This window comes from Accipiter gentilis, chromosome 9 (assembly GCF_929443795.1).
Source record: "Accipiter gentilis chromosome 9, bAccGen1.1, whole genome shotgun sequence".
Taxonomy (NCBI): domain Eukaryota; kingdom Metazoa; phylum Chordata; class Aves; order Accipitriformes; family Accipitridae; genus Astur; species Astur gentilis.
This window is the reverse complement of record NC_064888.1, coordinates 18,481,712-18,500,865: the sequence shown is the minus strand read 5'-3', so window position 1 is coordinate 18,500,865 and position 19,154 is coordinate 18,481,712. Positions and strand designations below refer to the sequence as shown.

The 19,154-nt window shown below is 38.7% G+C and overlaps 1 protein-coding gene across 1 annotated transcript; it reads left to right on the top strand.

Moving 5' to 3' along the window:
- The first annotated feature begins 7,980 nt into the window (after positions 1-7,980).
- Positions 7,981-10,116, top strand: LOC126043156 (uncharacterized). The gene is made up of 2 exons (XM_049811160.1): positions 7,981-9,355; positions 9,819-10,116. The coding sequence occupies exons 1-2, from the start codon at positions 8,772-8,774 to the stop codon at positions 9,844-9,846; spliced, it is 612 nt and encodes a 203-aa protein (XP_049667117.1). The 5' UTR covers positions 7,981-8,771; the 3' UTR covers positions 9,847-10,116.
- Positions 10,117-19,154: the final 9,038 nt, after the last annotated feature.

Genomic DNA, 19,154 nt, shown 5'->3' with positions numbered 1-19,154 from the left:
AGAAGCTATTTCTGTGGTATACTTGAATGGGCTTTAGTTAGGAAACTCTGGATAATGCATTTGTACCAACTGGAATCTCCTAACTGTGTTGAGTTACCTGCCCTCCTTCAGCCTGGGGAGTACAGCACTCATGAATGGAAGTTGGGCATCTTTTTTTCAAGTTGACATATTTAAGAGTTAAAATCTGCTCTGGTGATATCTATGAAGCTGATTTTCCTGTGACCTATTTTGTCTTTTGTTCCTTATGACTGATTAATTCTAGGAGGTTTTAGTGCTGGATTATCCCCAGCAGAACTTGATAGTGTGGTATGGCTTCACAGTCGTCTACAGGAGACATCTTAGCAGCTTGTTTCTTTGTGGCACTGAGACGTTTTCTAGGAGACTCTAGTCTAATTCTACTCTGTTACTGATACCCTGTGTAACTCTGGCTTCATGTCTCATTTTATCAATCTCTAAAAGACATGGTACTGCAGCTCCTGTCCCTCTTGTGTTTACTATCATATTTCTTTTCTGAGGGTCAAAACTTCTTGTATGGTTTCCTAGGGTCAGTGAGCTGAGAAAGGACATGGCTAGTGGCTGCACATGCATGGGACTGTATGCATTTACCTGCTGAAATTGTTTGCAGAGCTGGTTCTGGCACAGCTGGGTTAGGAACCACCCAGTCCAAGAGGAGAAACAGCACCACGTGACACAGGCCACCACTTTTTACCTGCATCAGATGCTTTATTTTTATTTTTTCTAACTGTCTAGTGCAAAAGAAACATTTAAAATGCTAGTTGTGAACTTGTAGATGTTCTTTTTCTGCATTGAAAAAAATCAGCCTCAGAAGACAGCTTGCCCAGACCTGGATACCAAGCTCAATTGAGTAGTTTAAATGAGGTACTCCTGTATTTATGTACTGCTTTCCAACCAGAGGTATAGAAATATTGTGATTACCTTTGCTTCTGGCTGTTTAGATTTTAAGAAATGCTTTATCTTCTATTGTCACTTTATCAAGTTTTGGTTCTGCTGTTTGGTGCTACGAATGTGCATAGAGAAAAAAAAGATTATAGCATCTGCAGAAAAAGAAAGATACTGGGGTAGGCTGGTGGATTGGGAACTCCCTGACTGCAGCTGCATGTGATGTTGCCAGAAGGCCTTAAGCAGGTATGTGCTGCAAAACTGAGCAGATGAAAAATGTTTCTGGATCTATAAAGCTTTCATCCCACAGTGCACTTAAACATCAGTTATTTATTTGTGCACTTTGTAGCAGGAGTTTTAGCATACTGTACTGTATTTAATCAGACCAGAACTGCTATCTAAAGGATTGCATCACATGGAAGAAAGTATAGCCAGCAATTACATTTGTGACTGGAGAAACAGCAAATCGAGATTCTGGTTTTGATTCCTTCAAAACTGGCTCTGTTGAAAAAGGGATTTTCCAGACTGACTAAGTGAATTTTGAGCTCTTTTGATTTCTCCTTCTCCGATTCTTTGCTTTGCACAGAAGTTAGGTATGTCTGTATAATGGAAATAACAAGAAGAATCCTGGTCAGGAGTACTTTCGTGTGCTTTTGATTTGGTTCTTTTTTCACCTAGGGTGGTTTCTCCTTTTTTTAACTTACCAATAGAGAAAAGTAATCTAAAACCTATCATTTTCATGTGAGATTTAGTGTATTTTTTCAGTTTCAAATAGCTTAGCAAATCCTTGCTGATGAAAGGAAGAAATCCTAGTGCTGTTTCTGCATTAAAGGTAGTAGCGCAATTAAGTTCAGGTGTGACAAAGCGAAGGCTAAAAAGTATTAGGAGAGAGCGCAGTTCAGGAAGAATGAAGCATAACTATCCACTCTGTTGATATCTGGACAGAAACATCTCCTTTAACCTCAGTGACTTTGGATTAGGTTTTCTGACAACGTGTGTTTTGGTAGTTTTGTCACAGAGTCTGGACTCTCCTACAGGATGTACTAAATGCTTTTTTTATAGTGAAAAAGTGAGAGATGTGGAAGCCTTTAGAAGATGTTTCAGTATGAATTTATGAGATCAGTGTGTGTTTCATCCACAAGAAACAGACAGAAAGGAGAAACAGGAATAGCTGTAGGAGAGGTTTGATGTGGACTCCCATACCAGCTAAATGCTGGTATGAAACTCTACCTGAGTCATTAAAACTGTGGATCTGCTCTGGACATGAAACAGAAACCATAGTGGGTGATGCATTAAAAGACTAGGCTGTGTAAAAAGGAACAGAGCTATGATTATGAAATAGACAGAGGAATCTGACCTTCTGCCATCAATTTATTATTTTAAAGAAAAATTGATGTCGATGTAAAAAAAGACTGGGAAGGTGTTTGAAATATTTTCTTCCAAATGCTGTAAATTCTAATCAGTTGACTTAAGAGTGACTGTAATTACTGGTAATAAACAAGCATATTACATAGCTTCTTTCTGAGCAGGAGTTAGTTATGCATAGCGGAGATGCACTATGGAGTTAGGAACAGTGTTTCAATTTACATGTGCTAGAGTTTTTAAAGATTCTTAGAGCCTGAGCAAGTGTTTCTTTCCTTACAGCAAATGATGTTGTTGCTTCAATCAGTGTAAAGCTAGAATAATAACTTTCAATTCATGGCTGTTACCTTGATGTGAGTGAAAGCAAAATTTGGCCCTCCATGCAAGAACAGTTCTTAGTTTTCAGCTAACTTGACCTGCCTTTGCATCATGTATTCTACATATGGATAGTTTAAACTGTTTTTAGTTTGTGGTGGGGGTTAATGAATTTGAAAAAGGCTGAATTTACCTAATTTAAGTGTGTTGCCATTAACACTTTATTTAGAGGCTTTCATCTGACTGATTTTATTTCTGCTTAAATTCTGGATGGTGTTATTTTTCCTAGTGTAAAGGGTATGCAAGTAAATTTCAAAAGATAAATGAGCCTTTGCACTCCAATATAATTTCTCTACAATCCTGTGTCTTATTTATACATTTGGAAAATAGACAAAATGGTGATGTTTTGGCTCACAGAGCCTTCAGAGTGTATAAATAACATGTATTATTGCATATAAATTATATTGGAGTGCAGATGCTCATTCATCTTTTGAAATTTATCTGCATAGTTTAGGATTTCCATCCACAAATTCTTGAAACCAATCTGGCAGCTGCAGGAAGTGGTATGTCTCTGTGCCAAAAAAATGGCACTAAGGGAAATGTTGCTCAAGGAGTTGACTGTAATATATATTCTGTTTGCCACCACACCCACAAATACAAATTTGCCTAATTAAAGAGACTGAATTGTTGGTTCTCTGGTTGTTGTGATATACCCATCTTCCCAGGTTTTCAGGTCCAGAGCTGTTGACTTCTACCAACCGCTGAGCAGCTAACACCACATAAATTAGACCCTGTTCAGCCAGGTAGGCACAAGTGTGTTTTCTCCGTATCATATTCTTCTCCTTTTGCTAATTCTGAGTAAATAATTTTATTATTTGCATCACTAGGTCCTGCAGACTAACTGAAGTCCTTAGGCTAGGTTCACTACAGCAGGTGCACATGGTTAAAAATGACCTGTGCATCTGAAATAAAACATGTTAATATACATCTTTTAGAAATAGAGCCAAGAAGACTTGGAGGGCTGCAGGATGGGTGGAGAGAGTGAACAGTGGTAGGGGTTTTGGAAAGTGTGTTTTGCAAGGGATTAGAGAAATGGGAGGACTGAATCTGGAAATAAGATTTTATACAGAGTAAGAAGTTGAGACATGAGGGAGGAACCAGATAGAACTGCAGGGGCATTGCAGCAGCCTATTTTATTACTTGGGTGGAGGCAGAATATGATATGCCTTTTCTTTCTCTTTTCCTTAGCTCTCTGCCCTACCTACCCATCTTTCATCTATCAAAATGCCTTTAGGCAGAATATGCAAAAATTCTTCATACTCCCGGGTGGCTTCTGGTGTGTGAACTTGTGAATAATCCTTTGGCAGATTCTGCCACTTGTGTGTTGCTCAGGTTTGTTGAGTCCCTCTCCCAGTAGGACTTGGAAACCTGCAAAAAGCATGGAGTAAATGCTGCTGTCTTGTGGCTGCTTTGCCTTACCAGAATGTAGAAAGAGTGGGCATGAACACTGCATGCAGGAGGGATGTGTGGCAGTTTGGTAGGAAATGTGAGGATGGGCAGCCCAGCAGGAAGCACAAGCAGTGGTCTCTGTCCTGTTGATGGTGTAGAGTTCCTGGTACACACAAACCTTGGGAGAGGCCAGTTCTGGGCTTATCAGAATAGGTGGAGCATAGGTATCAGGACATTCTTGCAGGTGACAAAAGGGAAGTTTGGTATAGAAATGGAAAATTCAGAGCTAGTCAGAGCAGTGGGTTCAGACATCCCTCTCTCCACTTAAACACTCCCATTGCTACGCACCCTACACAGGCTGCCTAGGAATCATGTTCTGCACCCCGTAAGCTCTTATTATTAGATCTTCTTGAAACATATTGCCTCTCAGAGCTCCTCATACTGCTTGTGGCTTCAGTCTGTGGTATAGCTACTTTTATTTTGTAGCAGAGAGAAGTTCAAGGTGGTTAAGGGTGAGGATCCTTTAGGAATCCCACAAGGTACTGTCCTTAGGCAGTTAAACACTCTTAAAAATTGGCCTGTAACTTATCATGTAGCATATAAGTGATGCGGGACAGAACGTGGGGTCTTTGCTCCCAGTCTTAGCATTGTCCAACCTGTAGAAAATACTGCTTTTCAATTTATTTTATTTTCACCATCGCATTCCAATGATACCAGTTATCCACCTCCCCGCCCAAGGTAGGATGATGAAATTGCTCAGGAAACACATCTCCACAGGTAAACCCTGTGGACTATGTATGTTCTATCTTGTTTTTAAATACTATAAATGCAGATGTGAGAGAGTTTTATTGATTCTTACTCCCTCCCCAGTACACTGCTCTATTAATAACAAATGCAACAATATGTTATAAATACTCAGAACACCAATGTGTTAGCATAAAAACAGCAATAAATTCCCATCCTTCACATAAAAGTGAAAATCCCTAATAGCGTGCTCTGCAATTTGCCCACACTAAGAGCAATCAAGAACAATATGTAATGTAAAGGTGCTGCTGCGAGTAGCCAAATCGTACAGGATAATTTCATTTTGCTTTCAGAGGAGCTGATCTTTGAGAGGTCCCTAATGAGATTCTGCTTGGCTCAGAGTAACCTAAAAAAACCACTGCAGTTTAGCACTGCACCTTGCATGTAATGGTGGGGTTCAGAGTAAGAATCAGTAGTTCTGACTGTGTTAATAGGTTTATAACTTCTCCACCTTATGTTAAGGTCTTGAACTTATCCTATAGCCACATAATGAAATGTCAGTTAAAAAAAAAGCAGACAGACAAAGTCACACCAAACATTAAACTTTCTTATTTTAAATAAGGATGAAACTTTCAGTTTGATACTGTGATTTCTGTAGGCATCTGGTTTTGGACGGTTGAAAGTGGGAACACTGAAATATGCTGTGATGTAATGATGCAATGACAAACAGGTTTGGAGGCTTTGCATTCGTTTGTCTTTTTATCTGGCCCATCACGTCATTCATGTTGCCTAGTCCGAAATGCTCTGCTATCCAAACCTCCCCCTGTGTTCAGCTCTGAGACCTTGTATGTTTGGGCATTATATTGCTCTCACTTAAGTCTGCACTACAGCAGTTCAGCTTCCATAAGGTACAATGAATTCATCTAGACTGTGAGCAGTGTAAGAGCTGAGCCAGCCAAATGCAATTCCTGCATTTTCCAGCATCTCAGACATTTCACTGTCTTCTTGTCAGTATCTCATTCCCTGGCATGCCCACTGGTGGGATGGTTTGTGTGCAGCGACTGCAGCCTATTATTGTGGTTGCCCTGATGTTTCTGGAGTACCTCGTTCTGAACCCACTGTTTCCTGAGGTGTCTGTTAACTTTGTAAAATGGTCAATTTATTGATATCAATACACTCTTTCTGGTTTTGTTTGCATATAAAAGGATCCTGGCTTTATGCTGGAGACCCTGAGAGATGGCTGTTTCAGAAGTAAAGAATACTGTTAAATGTAAATTGTTTGAATTTGGACTTAGTGTTTAATTTCTCTGGAATAGGTGGCATGGGGATAATGGTAGTGTTAGAGATTAGCCTAACATCTGGTGTGTTTAGTTTTTATTTACTCTGAATTTATCCCTCTCAGTGGCGCACATGTGCATTCTCTGTCCAGACGTGGCCTCACCATGAGGAAGTTTTGGAGCCTTTGGTGTTCTTTACAGATAGATTAAAACCCTTCTTCATTCTTTAGGTTAATTCCTTTTTACAGGGAACACAAAGCTGTTGTTTATTAGAAGTTATGTAAATAGATGGTAACATTACACCTTCAATCCTAGTCACACTTGTTATGTTGCCATGGTACCTAAAAACACTCAAGAGATGCACAACCTAATTCTGCTGTTCCTGGTCATGGTGCTGGCACTGATCGAGCAGTTTCAATAAGAAACTGGAAACAGACCCTTTCTGAGGTCCTCTGAATAATGTTCAGATAGAAATAGCGGGGAGGTAATTTGCTGTATTTTCTGGGTTTACTAAACAAGTGGAACAGATAGACTTGAGAGCTGTGGTTCACCCAATGAGAAGTTGAACCAAATGAGTCAAGGAAGGGCTTTATAACTACTTTTCTGGCAATAGCACTCTATGTACTTAAAGTTACGTGAGTGGAAAACTCATTCCCATGGGGAAGAAATGTTCTCTCAACTATAGTGTGTACCTGAATTGCTGTTGTATAAAAATGCTGCAGTAGGGTTATAGGAGCTAAAGAACCCCTGTGTCGGGAATGAAACCCAAGAGGAAATGCATAAATACAAATAATTCCAGCTGTAAACATACTGTTTAAATGGAAATCCAGACTTGGTTTTATTTTGCGTCTTACTGACCACAATTACTACTATGGTAGTTTCTACAGCTCAAACAGTATGTTTTCAGTACAACATACATTAGTTGTTAGTAGAAGGCTCTTAAAGCACCATACAATTTTCATTTCTTTTTGAATAAGTATTTTAATGTAGAAGTAGATTGATGCATAATTCTGTTAAGCCAATTTCTTTAGGGCAAGTGTTACTGAAAGCAGCCTTTGACTCAAACTGTTTCTGATGTGAATGAGGAAGCACTTAGCTCAGACTGAAACTATTAAATGGTAATTTTTAGGAGATACCATAGCAGAGGTGCAGATATAAACAAACAAACAGTATTGTGGAAGCATTTCTGAACATACTTGATGTATATCAGCAATATTTGGTACCCTATTATGCCAAGATGTTCGTGGATACCTTCGTTTTAAGAGTTAATGCCACTCTTATAAGCCAGCATCCATACCTAATCAAACTGTGAGAAACTAAAGACTAGAATATTGTTTATTAAGATTTATGTTAAGCCCAATATAAAGATTAAATAATTAAAGATAGCCATAATTGCTTATATAAGCCTAATTAGATACCACTTGTATAAGTCAAAGCAAAACTATTTTGTGAGATTGCTAAAGATAAGGATGTATGAATATGAGAATCAGTTATTGCTTTGTTTAAAGAAGTGTCAAACCACAAGATGCAAGAATACGGGAAATAGCTATTGTTTTGCTTAGAAGTGTTTGCTAAAGGAGCTTATAACACAGTTCTGAGAAATACCACACAGCAAGTTGAAGAGAAAAGTTATCTAAAGGTAACTGAGGAAGACTTCAAGCCTTCGGCCTCAACGACCACCAGGAGGCAGAAAAAGACCCCCCAACAACAACTGGGACATGCGCAGAGTGAAGACCTGAATGCGGAACTGGATGACTGATAAAAGGAGACTGTTAGAACTGTTTGGCGCGGCAGTTGGCGGAACATAGACTCCCCTGCCGCCCAGCGCTGTCTTTGCTCATATTCTACTTGCTACAATTAATAAAATTTTCAATTGGATTATGAAAAAAAAAAAAAAAAAAAAAAAAAAAAAACAAAAAAAAAAAAACACACATACAAGTGGATTTTACTGAACTACCCAGGATAGGGCGTCACAAATATTTATTAGTGATGGTGGATCATTTAACACATTATGTTGAGGCTTTTCCTACCTCCAAGGCAACTGCTAACCAAGTTACTAAAGTGTTGCTTGAAAACATTATACCTCGATATGGAGTACCTGAAGTAATTGACTTGGACAGAGAAATACACTTTGTGTCAAAAATTGTTAGAGATCTAACAAGAAACTTAAGAATTAAGTGGAAATACCATACACCATGGCATCCACAGAGTTTGGGAAAAGTTGAAAGGATGAATGGGGAAATCAAAACTATCCTAACTAAATTAATGATAGAAACTAAATTATCATGGATTAAGTGCCAATCCATGGCACTATTAATTTTTAGAACTAGACCCCAAACGGATGTGGGAATATCAGCATTTGAAATGGTGTATGGAATGCCCTATTGGATTGAAAGCCCACAAACAAACATTTTAATTTGAGACCGTGCGATTAATGACTTACAACAGAAACAGCTGTCCGGACTGCTGAGCGTGGATGGACTCATGTCAGTCGCATTAAAGGCCCGGTAACAAGACCCCATTGGAAGGTGGTCAGTGCACCAGGTGACACCAAGATTATATTAAGAAGATAAAGTAATGATATATACTTGGTTTGATTATTTTGAAGCCTTGTCCTTTGGTGTAAAGTGTGTGATTTGTTTTATAATTGTTTTTATAGGATCTTTAGTGGTGTATTACTTGTGGAAACATACTAAGTGTGGTCGTAAAAATTGTTAAATACTCATGCAACCTAATATAGAATATAGAGATTCTATGGGAATAAGGAACAACTATATACAAAACTTACAATTAAGGTGTAACAACCAACAGTGTGATTGTTATCCATTTGTATGTTTTAAACGCAAGGTATGCCAGGACAAATGGTGGGTGCATTGCTATGAAGGATACCCTCCAAACGGAGTCTGCGAGCAGTGCTATAAATTTGAAAGATCATTAACTGATTGGAAATTGAAACAATTCGAACAAAGACGAGAAATAGTAAAGGGATCCCTCCAATGGTGGGATATCTTTACTAAAGGAATCCCCTTTGTAACTGAGATCGTAACTGTCCGGTGTCGGAGGGAAGTACTAACCGTGCCTTGCCTGACCCGATTAATTAAAGCTGCGAAGTGGGAGGCCTATGTACACAGGCAGAAAACCCGAAACAGCTATTCTCCTGAAGAATTCCCTTGCTGCCGAGAAGATGGTACACCCCGTGGCTCGAAGCAACCGAGTCAACGGGCGAGGCAGAAGAGAAACCAACTGTGGAGAAATGAATCAGGAAAATGGGATGCAAAGGCAATCATGGCTGAACTTCCCCAGGACTGGTAAGAGTTTACTAAAATTAATTAAAAAAAATTAACAAACACCCTTTTTCCTGGTATACCGTTAATTGTGCTATTGATAGTAACCCAGGCAGAAAGAGGAAACCCACATGAACCATTTAAGTGAAAATAAAAGTAGCGTCTAATAAACAATAATAGGATAAAAAGAAAAAGGGGGGATTGTGAGAAACTAAAGACTAGAATATTGTTTATTAAGATTTATGTTAAGCCCAATATAAAGATTAAATAATTAAAGATAGCCATAATTGCTTATATAAGCCTAATTAGATACCACTTGTATAAGTCAAAGCAAAACTATTTTGTGAGATTGCTAAAGATAAGGATGTATGAATATGAGAATCAGTTATTGCTTTGTTTAAAGAAGTGTCAAACCACAAGATGCAAGAATACGGGAAATAGCTATTGTTTTGCTTAGAAGTGTTTGCTAAAGGAGCTTATAACACAGTTCTGAGAAATACCACACAGCAAGTTGAAGAGAAAAGTTATCTAAAGGTAACTGAGGAAGACTTCAAGCCTTCGGCCTCAACGACCACCAGGAGGCAGAAAAAGACCCCCCAACAACAACTGGGACATGCGCAGAGTGAAGACCTGAATGCGGAACTGGATGACTGATAAAAGGAGACTGTTAGAACTGTTTGGCGCGGCAGTTGGCGGAACATAGACTCCCCTGCCGCCCAGCGCTGTCTTTGCTCATATTCTACTTGCTACAATTAATAAAATTTTCAATTGGATTATGATCCGTTGTAGTCTCAATTTATAACAAAACTTTCCAAAGAGGCTCATAAATCTGAGTCCTTAGAAGCCAGCTGGGGATACCATAAAGTGTAATCTTTAATTGCAGACAGGATAAGACTGTTGAAACTAGTCTATGTTTCACTGTTGGCTTTCTAGGAACTGCTTACCTTTAGAGCAATAAAACTTGTGAAAATAGATCTCTAGTCAAAATGAACCTATTATAAAACCAAAGGTGAATCTGAAGTTTTGCATGTTGGGAAAACTGAAGTATTTTCCTTTTTTTTTTTAAATGTGTTGTCAATTATCTAATATGGATGATAACTAAGGTCAAGTCTCATATTGCTACTTTTAAGTATCAGTTCCATTTGTAGGTTTGACAATGGATAGAAAAAAGGAAACCAGGTGTGAAATGACTAAAGGCATTGATTCACATTTGTGAAATATTGGCTACCCGTAAGTAATTTCAGAATATGTGAATGCAAATACAGGCTTTTGCAGAAGAGGTAAAAATATTTTAGATAGTAGCTGAAAATGCAGTTTATCTTCTTTTTGCCCTCCCAGACTTTGCTGGGTTTTAGGTCGGGTTTTTTTTTGTGGTGTGGGTTGTTTTTTTTTTTTTTTTTTTTTTTGGGGGGGGGGGGGGGGGGGGTAATGTGTGTGGTTGTTTTGACTTAAACCACTGTGTGAATGCCTAACTTGCTGCATTGTGTTGACGGTGTTTTTCTCTCCAGGAAGGCTGGGGTTCATCTTTTCAGTTGACCTACTTGAATGCCCTTAGGAATAGCAGTCTTCTGTAAAAAGGTCCATCCTACATGCAGTCCTGGCAGGAGAAAAGAACACTATATGCCACGGTGTAAAGGCACTATATGCCACATTGTAAAGTAGTGGTGTGATCCTCATCATGCCCCGACTGGTCCAACTGGCATTGGTGGTCCCATCCTCGAATGGAATGGGGATGGAACTTGGCCTGTGTATCTATTCTTCACCCTGACAGGGACGTAGGAAATAAGCTGCTTTTTTGGTATAGAAGGATGCTGCTTAGCAGGATTTTGTTGAAGTCATTGTGTAATTATTACTGAAATGTGAGAGAAAGCTGGATCACTTGGGTATTGTTGGAGGTGGGAGACATCTGGATCTCCATGTGGCATTCATAGGACTGTACCACGCTGCTAATGTTAGTAAGTTTGTCTCCTCTGTTCTCCTCTCTTTACCTCTTGGGTCAGGCCTAAGTTTTTGTCATCTGTCTCTGGTAACTTGTCTTTTATACTTCATGATAGAGGAAATTTCTTTTACATCCTAGTATTTTAAACAGTGGCATAGAAAGCAGCACTCTGTCACACTGACTGTGCCGTCTCTCACCTCTAGGTTTATCACTTACCTTTTTTTTTGGTTCAGTATTCTCTGATTCTGTATCTGGGCAGAATTGTTATTCAATTTGCACTTCCAAATGAGGTGAGAGAGTCTTTGGGTATGGCAGGTCAGTCAAGGGATCTGTAGCAAATGGCCTGGATTATCACAGTCTTTCATTTGTTCTTCTCAACCTGTTAGTGTGTGTTGGTGATAGTTGCTGATGACTTTGACAAGCCAGCATCCATGGCTATTCAGTCTGATTTTAGGCATCCTAGAAAAGCAATGTAAGATGTATATTTTACCTTGCTTTCTCTAATTCAAATATCACTGCAAAATGTGGACTGCTGTAACCTTTAGACTATCAGATAAACTGCTCATTGCAATTTTAAAGCCCTCCGGGTGAGTAAAAGAAATAGCAACAGAAGAAATTGAAGGCCAGCAATAATATGTGACAATAGTTATGATGACTTTGCAATATAAATACTTTCGTCTTTTAAGGACCCATAAATTGCATCAAGATAATGACTGTATATTCTCTTAACTTGTCTTTTGCGCAGCTCAGATTGAAGGCCACAGAAAAAAGCAGCACAGGATTAAAGCCAAAATACTGTTTTTAAAAAATTATCCTTCTCAAATTTGCCTGAGTCTATATTCTATTAATTTAACTATCCTAAAATGTTTTGTGATATGCGCCATACTTCTAAACTGTGTAAAGGGAGATGCTCCCCCAGGCTTTCATGGAAATTATGTTTACAGTACACGCTCCTGTTTTCTTCTCGTTCCCTTAAGCAGAAAGGTCCTTACTGGTACATTTTCACTGGCAAAAATGTATACATCATTTAAGTCATTACAGGTCGACTGCTCATTTGTTACAATAAACTATATCATCCTTGCTAGGAGGCCAAAGAGAGCCTGTAGCCATGAATATACATCTTCCTAGGGTAACTCAATTCAAAGCAGTAGCATGCCATGGTAAAGTATTACTTAATTTATACTGCTAATGTTTAACATTGATTCTGTGTGGGAAAATAAAGCCCAACACATTTTGAGAACCTACATCATTAAGGTTTAATAATTTAGACCTAGTTAATGTGATAATGAATTTACTGACAACTAAAGTGCAGTTTCAGTACTTACATTTCTAGAAATACTGACTCTGAAACTAGGTTTTCTAGGCAGAAAATGTATATTATAGGATTGTTTCTGTAATTTACCCATTCTCACCCTCTTAAACCACAGTGAAAAATATATCTTTAGGTATGTTTACTAACTATTGGAATGCAATGCTTCTTTCACTCCATACATTTGGTGAACTATACAGTACTAATAAGATCTAACAGGGTACTTTTGTGTTAAAAAAAACACAAAAAACTTAAATCATGGAAGCTGCTTAATATTTTTAAAATGTAGCAAAAAGAAAGCTGCTGTTATGGTCCGAAGTACGACACATGGCTGCTGCAAGCTCAGGAACTGTATATCGGAAGAAGCAGGCTCTCTGTGTTGGGCATTTGCATCCCCCCCACTGCCCTGTCCCACTCTGGGCTGCTGTCACAACTATTGGGTTGGCCCATATCACCACAGAAACAATTTAGCAAAATGATACGTAGGACATTTCCAAAGCTCTAGGAGGGGGAGGGGATATTTATTTTTTAAATCTGACATAGTGTAGTCCCTCTACCTCCCTCTGACCTTCCTATGTCACTGTGCAGACTGCAGCCATCTTCTACTACCCCTGTGGGTGTCTTATATCAATCAACCATCCTTTCAAATGGCTAAAATAATGGATGTCCTCCACGCGTCCGAAAGTGTCAAGGCTTCTGCGATATAACATCAAGCAGGAGTCAGGGCCACTCGGCACCTTGTGGGAGGTACTTACTCAGCAGCTTGCTGGATTTGGCCTTGTTACAGGATGTTTCTGAATATCCTTTGCGTAGTCTCCGTATTTGTTTTGTACAATACTGCTATTGGGAAAACAAAGGCAAAGTTAGGTGTTCTGTATCAGGGTTTTCCCAAACTTTTTGTCCCCTCATTTTGCTAGAAGTGGCAGCAGTGGGCATGTTTGGCTGGGGTTTGTGTTCAGGGGGGTGGGGTGGTGGTGGGGTGGGTGTTGTTGCCTTTTTAAGCTTCAGTAAGTCTTGGATCTGTTATAGTCCATCACCTACTTGAAGTTTATAGCTCAAAAGCCCTTATTGTGTATCACCATGAACTGACGGCTATTGCTTGACAAATGTCTTCGATCAGATTAGAGAAAGCACAAACCCTGACATTGGGTTTCACATAGAGACACCTGTAATTTTAGATGCTATTTGGAGAATTGAGAGTCCACCACCAAAGAATTTCCAGGTGTTTAAAATAGTGTTAATGTTTTCTGCAGTGTGTATAGATGTGAAATTGGGTTAATGAGATATATGAATGTTCCAGTTCTGTCCAGGAGAGGGCAGTTCATATTTATACTCAACAGACAATTATTCTCAGTTGCTTAAGAATATTATTGTTATTATTATTATCATCATCATCATCATCAATATGGCTGGTTGATCCAGATTAGGAAAAGTTCATGTAACTTCTTTGCACAGTTCTGTATTTCTTCAGAGATATTCCTGGCTTCAGTTTAGGAGCAGAAGGTAGCACAGACATGTGGTTTGTAGGCTGTACAATTGTTTCCCTGGTGGTTCTTTTGATCTGGGCCCTGAACAAGTTATTTCATCTCTTGACATATATTTCATCACCTTTTTCTTTCCACTCCTTGTGCAATTGCTGTATTAAGGTTTTCAGTTCCTGGCCAGAATGCTGTCCCAGCATGCAGGGACTCGTGCTTCAGAGTTTGATTCTTGGTTCTTACGTCGATATAAATAATAAGAATAAAAGTTGAAAGGAGAACTTCCGTCTTGCAAAAAAAGTCTGCTCACAGGAGACTTCTGTCCTTAAACTGTGGAGTGAAAGAGTCCAACCAAAATGCAGATCTTGAGGTAGATGTGATCCAAGCTGAAACATTCCTTTTCATGGCTCACCTGTCATTTGTGCTAAAATACTAGCTATAACTGTATTTGAGCACTGCTATCTATACTTTACCTGTTAGAATGAAATGCCAGTATGGGAAGAAGATTTTCAATGCTGCTAGTTACCCATCAATGAATTTAGTTTGTCTGAAATAATTTACTTAACTCTGGTACCTCAACACATAGTACAGTTGCTTCCATTTAAGTGCTGTGGGTCAGTGCTGTCTTAGCAGACTGGACAAAAGCCATTTTTCTAACCAAATCCTATGTGCTTTTCTTTACAGTTTAGGCTGTGCAAAGTGTCATTGTGCAGTGTTGTCCTGATTGTGTAGGTTCCCTCTCCAATGTTTTGCCCCCTGCAACCTCCTTCCACTTTCTAACAAAGCTTTCTTCTGATTTGTTGAAATTGCTTGCCTTCCCCCATGCTATTAGGAGTTTTAGTTTCTGTTTGAATCTGAAGTTTTGTAGAGCTTTTATTTCCTCCTTTTGTCTCTCCCAGTTCCTATTCCCTTTGTAATGCTGTTTCTTAATAAGTCTAGTATGTGCCTGGCATCAGCATAATGTAAGAGAGACACCCTTGTGACTTAAACTGCCTGCAGTGTGCCATAGCAATCGTTTTCCTGCTAGGAGCTAGTGACACAGGTAAGCTTTTTTTCCAAGTTAGCTTGCAATATAGTCATATATGTTTTTTGACTTCCATTGCCAAGGCTTGTTAAATGTAAATAAATATTTACTTTCTCTTTGTTTCTTTTCCAAACACAAACTTGGCAAATTTGGAGTGTCAGTTATCTATAAGAAGCAGTTTTCTTTCCACAAACCCAAAAGACAAAATTACTTTGGAGCTGTCTAGAAGCTGTGATGAATAAGTATTGTTGAATTTCCTTGGAATGGTTAAAAAGCTTATTCCTTACCCCCAGTCTGTAAGCCCTTGTTATACAATGGAGATTGCCATGTGTCTAGCTCTCAGCTGCAGTCACTCCTGGTCTGGTTGTTACTATACAACATTAGGCTATGAACTTGGTTGGATAAAGAGTAACAAAATGTTTGCTTTTACTATTTGGACACTTGCTCTCTGTAGGGTGGTGCTGCTTACTTGGTACTTAGATCACCGAGTTACGTAGCCTGCTTTTGAAGTTGAAGACCAAATTCATGTCCCTTCTATTACTATGTATTGGAAACAACTTTTCTGAAGGCAAGGCAATTCACCTTTGGAGGTGTGGGAGAATGGGGCTGTCAGATTCCTCAGTGGCTATCAGAGATTGTACCAGATGTTGTCGATGTGTGGCTAAATGAATTTTACCTTTTCTGCTGTATTTGCTTCCTGATACTGCTGGCAGCTGCTTTGTGACTAGTTAAAAAGTGAGCCTGAGACATCTTGCTAGAACAGATCAAGTATCGTTGCCACGTACAGTATTTCAAAAGGAGAAAAGTCATACATTTATTTCAGCTAATCTTATATATGAGATGAATGTGCTTTTCATAATGTTACACAATGTAACCATAATAACACAGCCAAGATGGTAAATTCATTTTAATTCCACAAAATTCATAATTGGTGACATTGCCAGTGGGAGCAATTGATCTCTGCTTTCCATTTGTTCTTGACTGTTTCCACTTCAGTGAATTAAAAGAATTGGGCTGTTGGGACCCCACCCTCTGCATGCTCATACTGCGTATTATGCAAGAGCAATAGCCTTCAGAAAATTGCTTGTAATAGACAATGCCTGTGTTAAATAAAGGCAATAGTCCCTGGCCTGACTCAGTATTTTAATCCTTTTCAGGTTTTTATTATACCTGATGCCTTTCTGTTCTGTGGTGGAGCTAAGGAACAGGTGTAATTCAGTGTAGCTAAATTGCATTATTTGAAATTATTGAGTCATGTGTTTATTCTTGTAAATTAATACAGTTTCTAATAAATCATAAGAGAACGTGCGCTTCTCTGTGCTTGCCTGCGTATTACCTCAGTGGGGATAATTAACATCTTGTGACAGTGAAGTCATATGTCAAATCTGAGATCTTATTGCCAGCCTAGTGAAAATGATGTTGCTAGTGACCTGTATCATGACCTTATTGATGCAGTGCAAGTTCACTCATTCAAGATGTTCAAATCGCAGTCTTGTCACTTTACAATCCTCCCTGTTCTGTAGGAAAGGAATAATATTAATGTATCTAAAGTAAAACAAAGAATTGGAGGTAGTTAATGGGGTAGACATTAACATAATATCTTTTGAAGTATGTATGTATAATTATTGTTCTACTTTTTTCTTAATGTTGGGGGTTTTTTTTAAAGAGTACTCAAACTATTTGTATTGATGCTATTCTCTAATTTTTACTATAATTAAGTTAAACTACTTGCATCTGAAGAAAAGAATCATGTTTAAGGTGTATTACCAGTAATACTGGGTAGCACAGGTTTCTTGTGCCTGACTCCTTCCTCTTCACAGGGTGTTGCCAAATTATTTTCAAGTCTCAAGCATTCAGCTAATTATCTTGCCAACCAAAAGCACAAGATTATATGTGTATTCTGGGTAAAAGACAAAAGAGAAGAAAGTAGTCTGTCATGGCTTCTTTGTTCTCCTAGTTTCATTAGGATTGGAAATGCTACTGAATAGGTGAAGCATTTAAACTTTCTTTGATAGAAGAAAAGGCTGTAGAAGCCTGTAAATTCATTATAGAAAGTTTTGGTCATCCAGTTTGTATTCTGTCCATGGGTAATTATTATGTTGATCCCAGTTCTGGATGGCTTAGGGGCTGGTGATAGGAGATGCACTCTTTTCTTTTTAGATGAGAGTTTAATGAGTAAATACTCCAAGAGGTCTTGGTTTCCTCATACAAGAGTAGGTTGTGCACAAGTGCAAATGAGTAGGTTTCTGTTTAGATACTGAGTATGGAGATGAAGTGATCCAAAACTAAAAGAAATGGGATATTTTCAGCTCTTGTGAAATAAGACAAATGTCTTGAGGGGAAAAAAGCTCAAAAATATGTTCAGTGGTAGTCAGCAGAGTAGTTAAAAATTTACTGAGTGTTACTATGTGGCTAACTTCACATCTCTAGATGTAAAGAGAGCCTCTGTCTGCTTGAAGTTGGCCGTGTACTGTGAGTCTCTTGTTGCATAAAGCCAGTTTTGACAAGTCTAAATGGCACTAGGTTCATATGTGTAGCACTGGGTGTCCAAGAAATGACCTTGTTAGACATTTTACCTTCCTTTTCTTAGCTACTGATGACTTTTTTTTGGAACTATGAAGTTGTAAGGGAAACCGAATGGGTGACCTGATAGTGCTTAATGTGCCATGCCTGCCAGAATTTGCAGGTAGTCTCATATAGTAGCTCTGAGGTGAGGACAGTCTTAGTTTAATGTGTGTGTATACCAACTAAAATAATCATTGCTTTTAATAACAACTTGGTCACATACTTAAATGCTTATCACAGTACATAGGAATGGAAAAGCAGTTAGTCATTTGAACTGCATTGTTTACTTTGTGTTGGTGCCTCAAAGGCTGGAAAGGTGCAATCACTTGTATTCACACAATTAACATGACCAAATATGTATACTCTAGCTGATGGAAACCTGAGCAAGAAGAGACCACAGTGAAAGAGCCTGAGCACTAAATAGTGGAAGATCTTTTCAGAAGGGCTTTATGAGTTATGGTCCTGCCACCTCTGTTAATTTTGTATGTGGAGATAGAGTACTCATCACTCGTTTCCTTTTTCTCATCCTTACTTTGATGCCTGGACTTTTCTGTTCTTAAAGTTGGGCTCACACTACTGTGCTTGCTGAACTTTCTAAAGTTTCTTGATGAAAAATATTTCACTTTACAGTGATGTACATGGAAACCATTCTATTGGCTCTGTATTTCTACTTGCAAAAAAGTCATCAAGCATTGCTTCGTGCAGTTTAATGGCAGCAGGCCAGATTCCAGTCTCAGTTATACCAGCTGAAATCTAGAGTAGTGCTACTGAAACCTGTAAAGCTGAGCCTCATCTTCAGTTGTACAGCTGATATCTGGGTACTTTTAATGTAATATATTGGTATTTGTATCCTTGTAATTTCTTAAGCATCTGCAATCTGTCTCTCCTTCTCTTTGTGGATGGAAACAACTGTATTCTCATTTTAAACTAGCTCATTCTTTTTCTGACTTCTCTTTCTAAAGTGTCTTTAAAAGTGCTATTAGTAAGCTTATTACCATGAACGTGCATTGACTTCTCTGTGTCTGAAGACTTAATTCATTTCTTCATGTAAAACAAATACAGTCTGTGGGGTATCATCAGCTGGACCCTACAAGCACCAGGCTGCAATTAGATCATGATCAAATACCCTAAAGTAGGTGGATTGTGGCCTGGCTTCTTAGAAGCAGAAGTCTGCCCCCTTTCATCCTTCAGGTGTCTTTCCAGCTATTCTTTGGATGCAGAAATAATTGGAAAGACTCTTTAGAGAACCCTTTCCTTTTCAGAGAACCATCTCTCAAATACACCACTACAAATATCTTTTAAAAAAATCTCAGTCCCACAGTCACCCTTTGGCTAGTGTCCTGGCACAAAGACAGTGCTGCCTTTGTTGTTCTGGTCCAGGACAAAGTGACGTTCTTTGGGACAGTGTATAGGCACCACGTGCTAGGTTTCTTTTGGAAATCAGAAATAAGGATTCCTACTGTTGGACTTGAGTAGGTTTTATCTGGAAATGGTGGATTTTATTATTT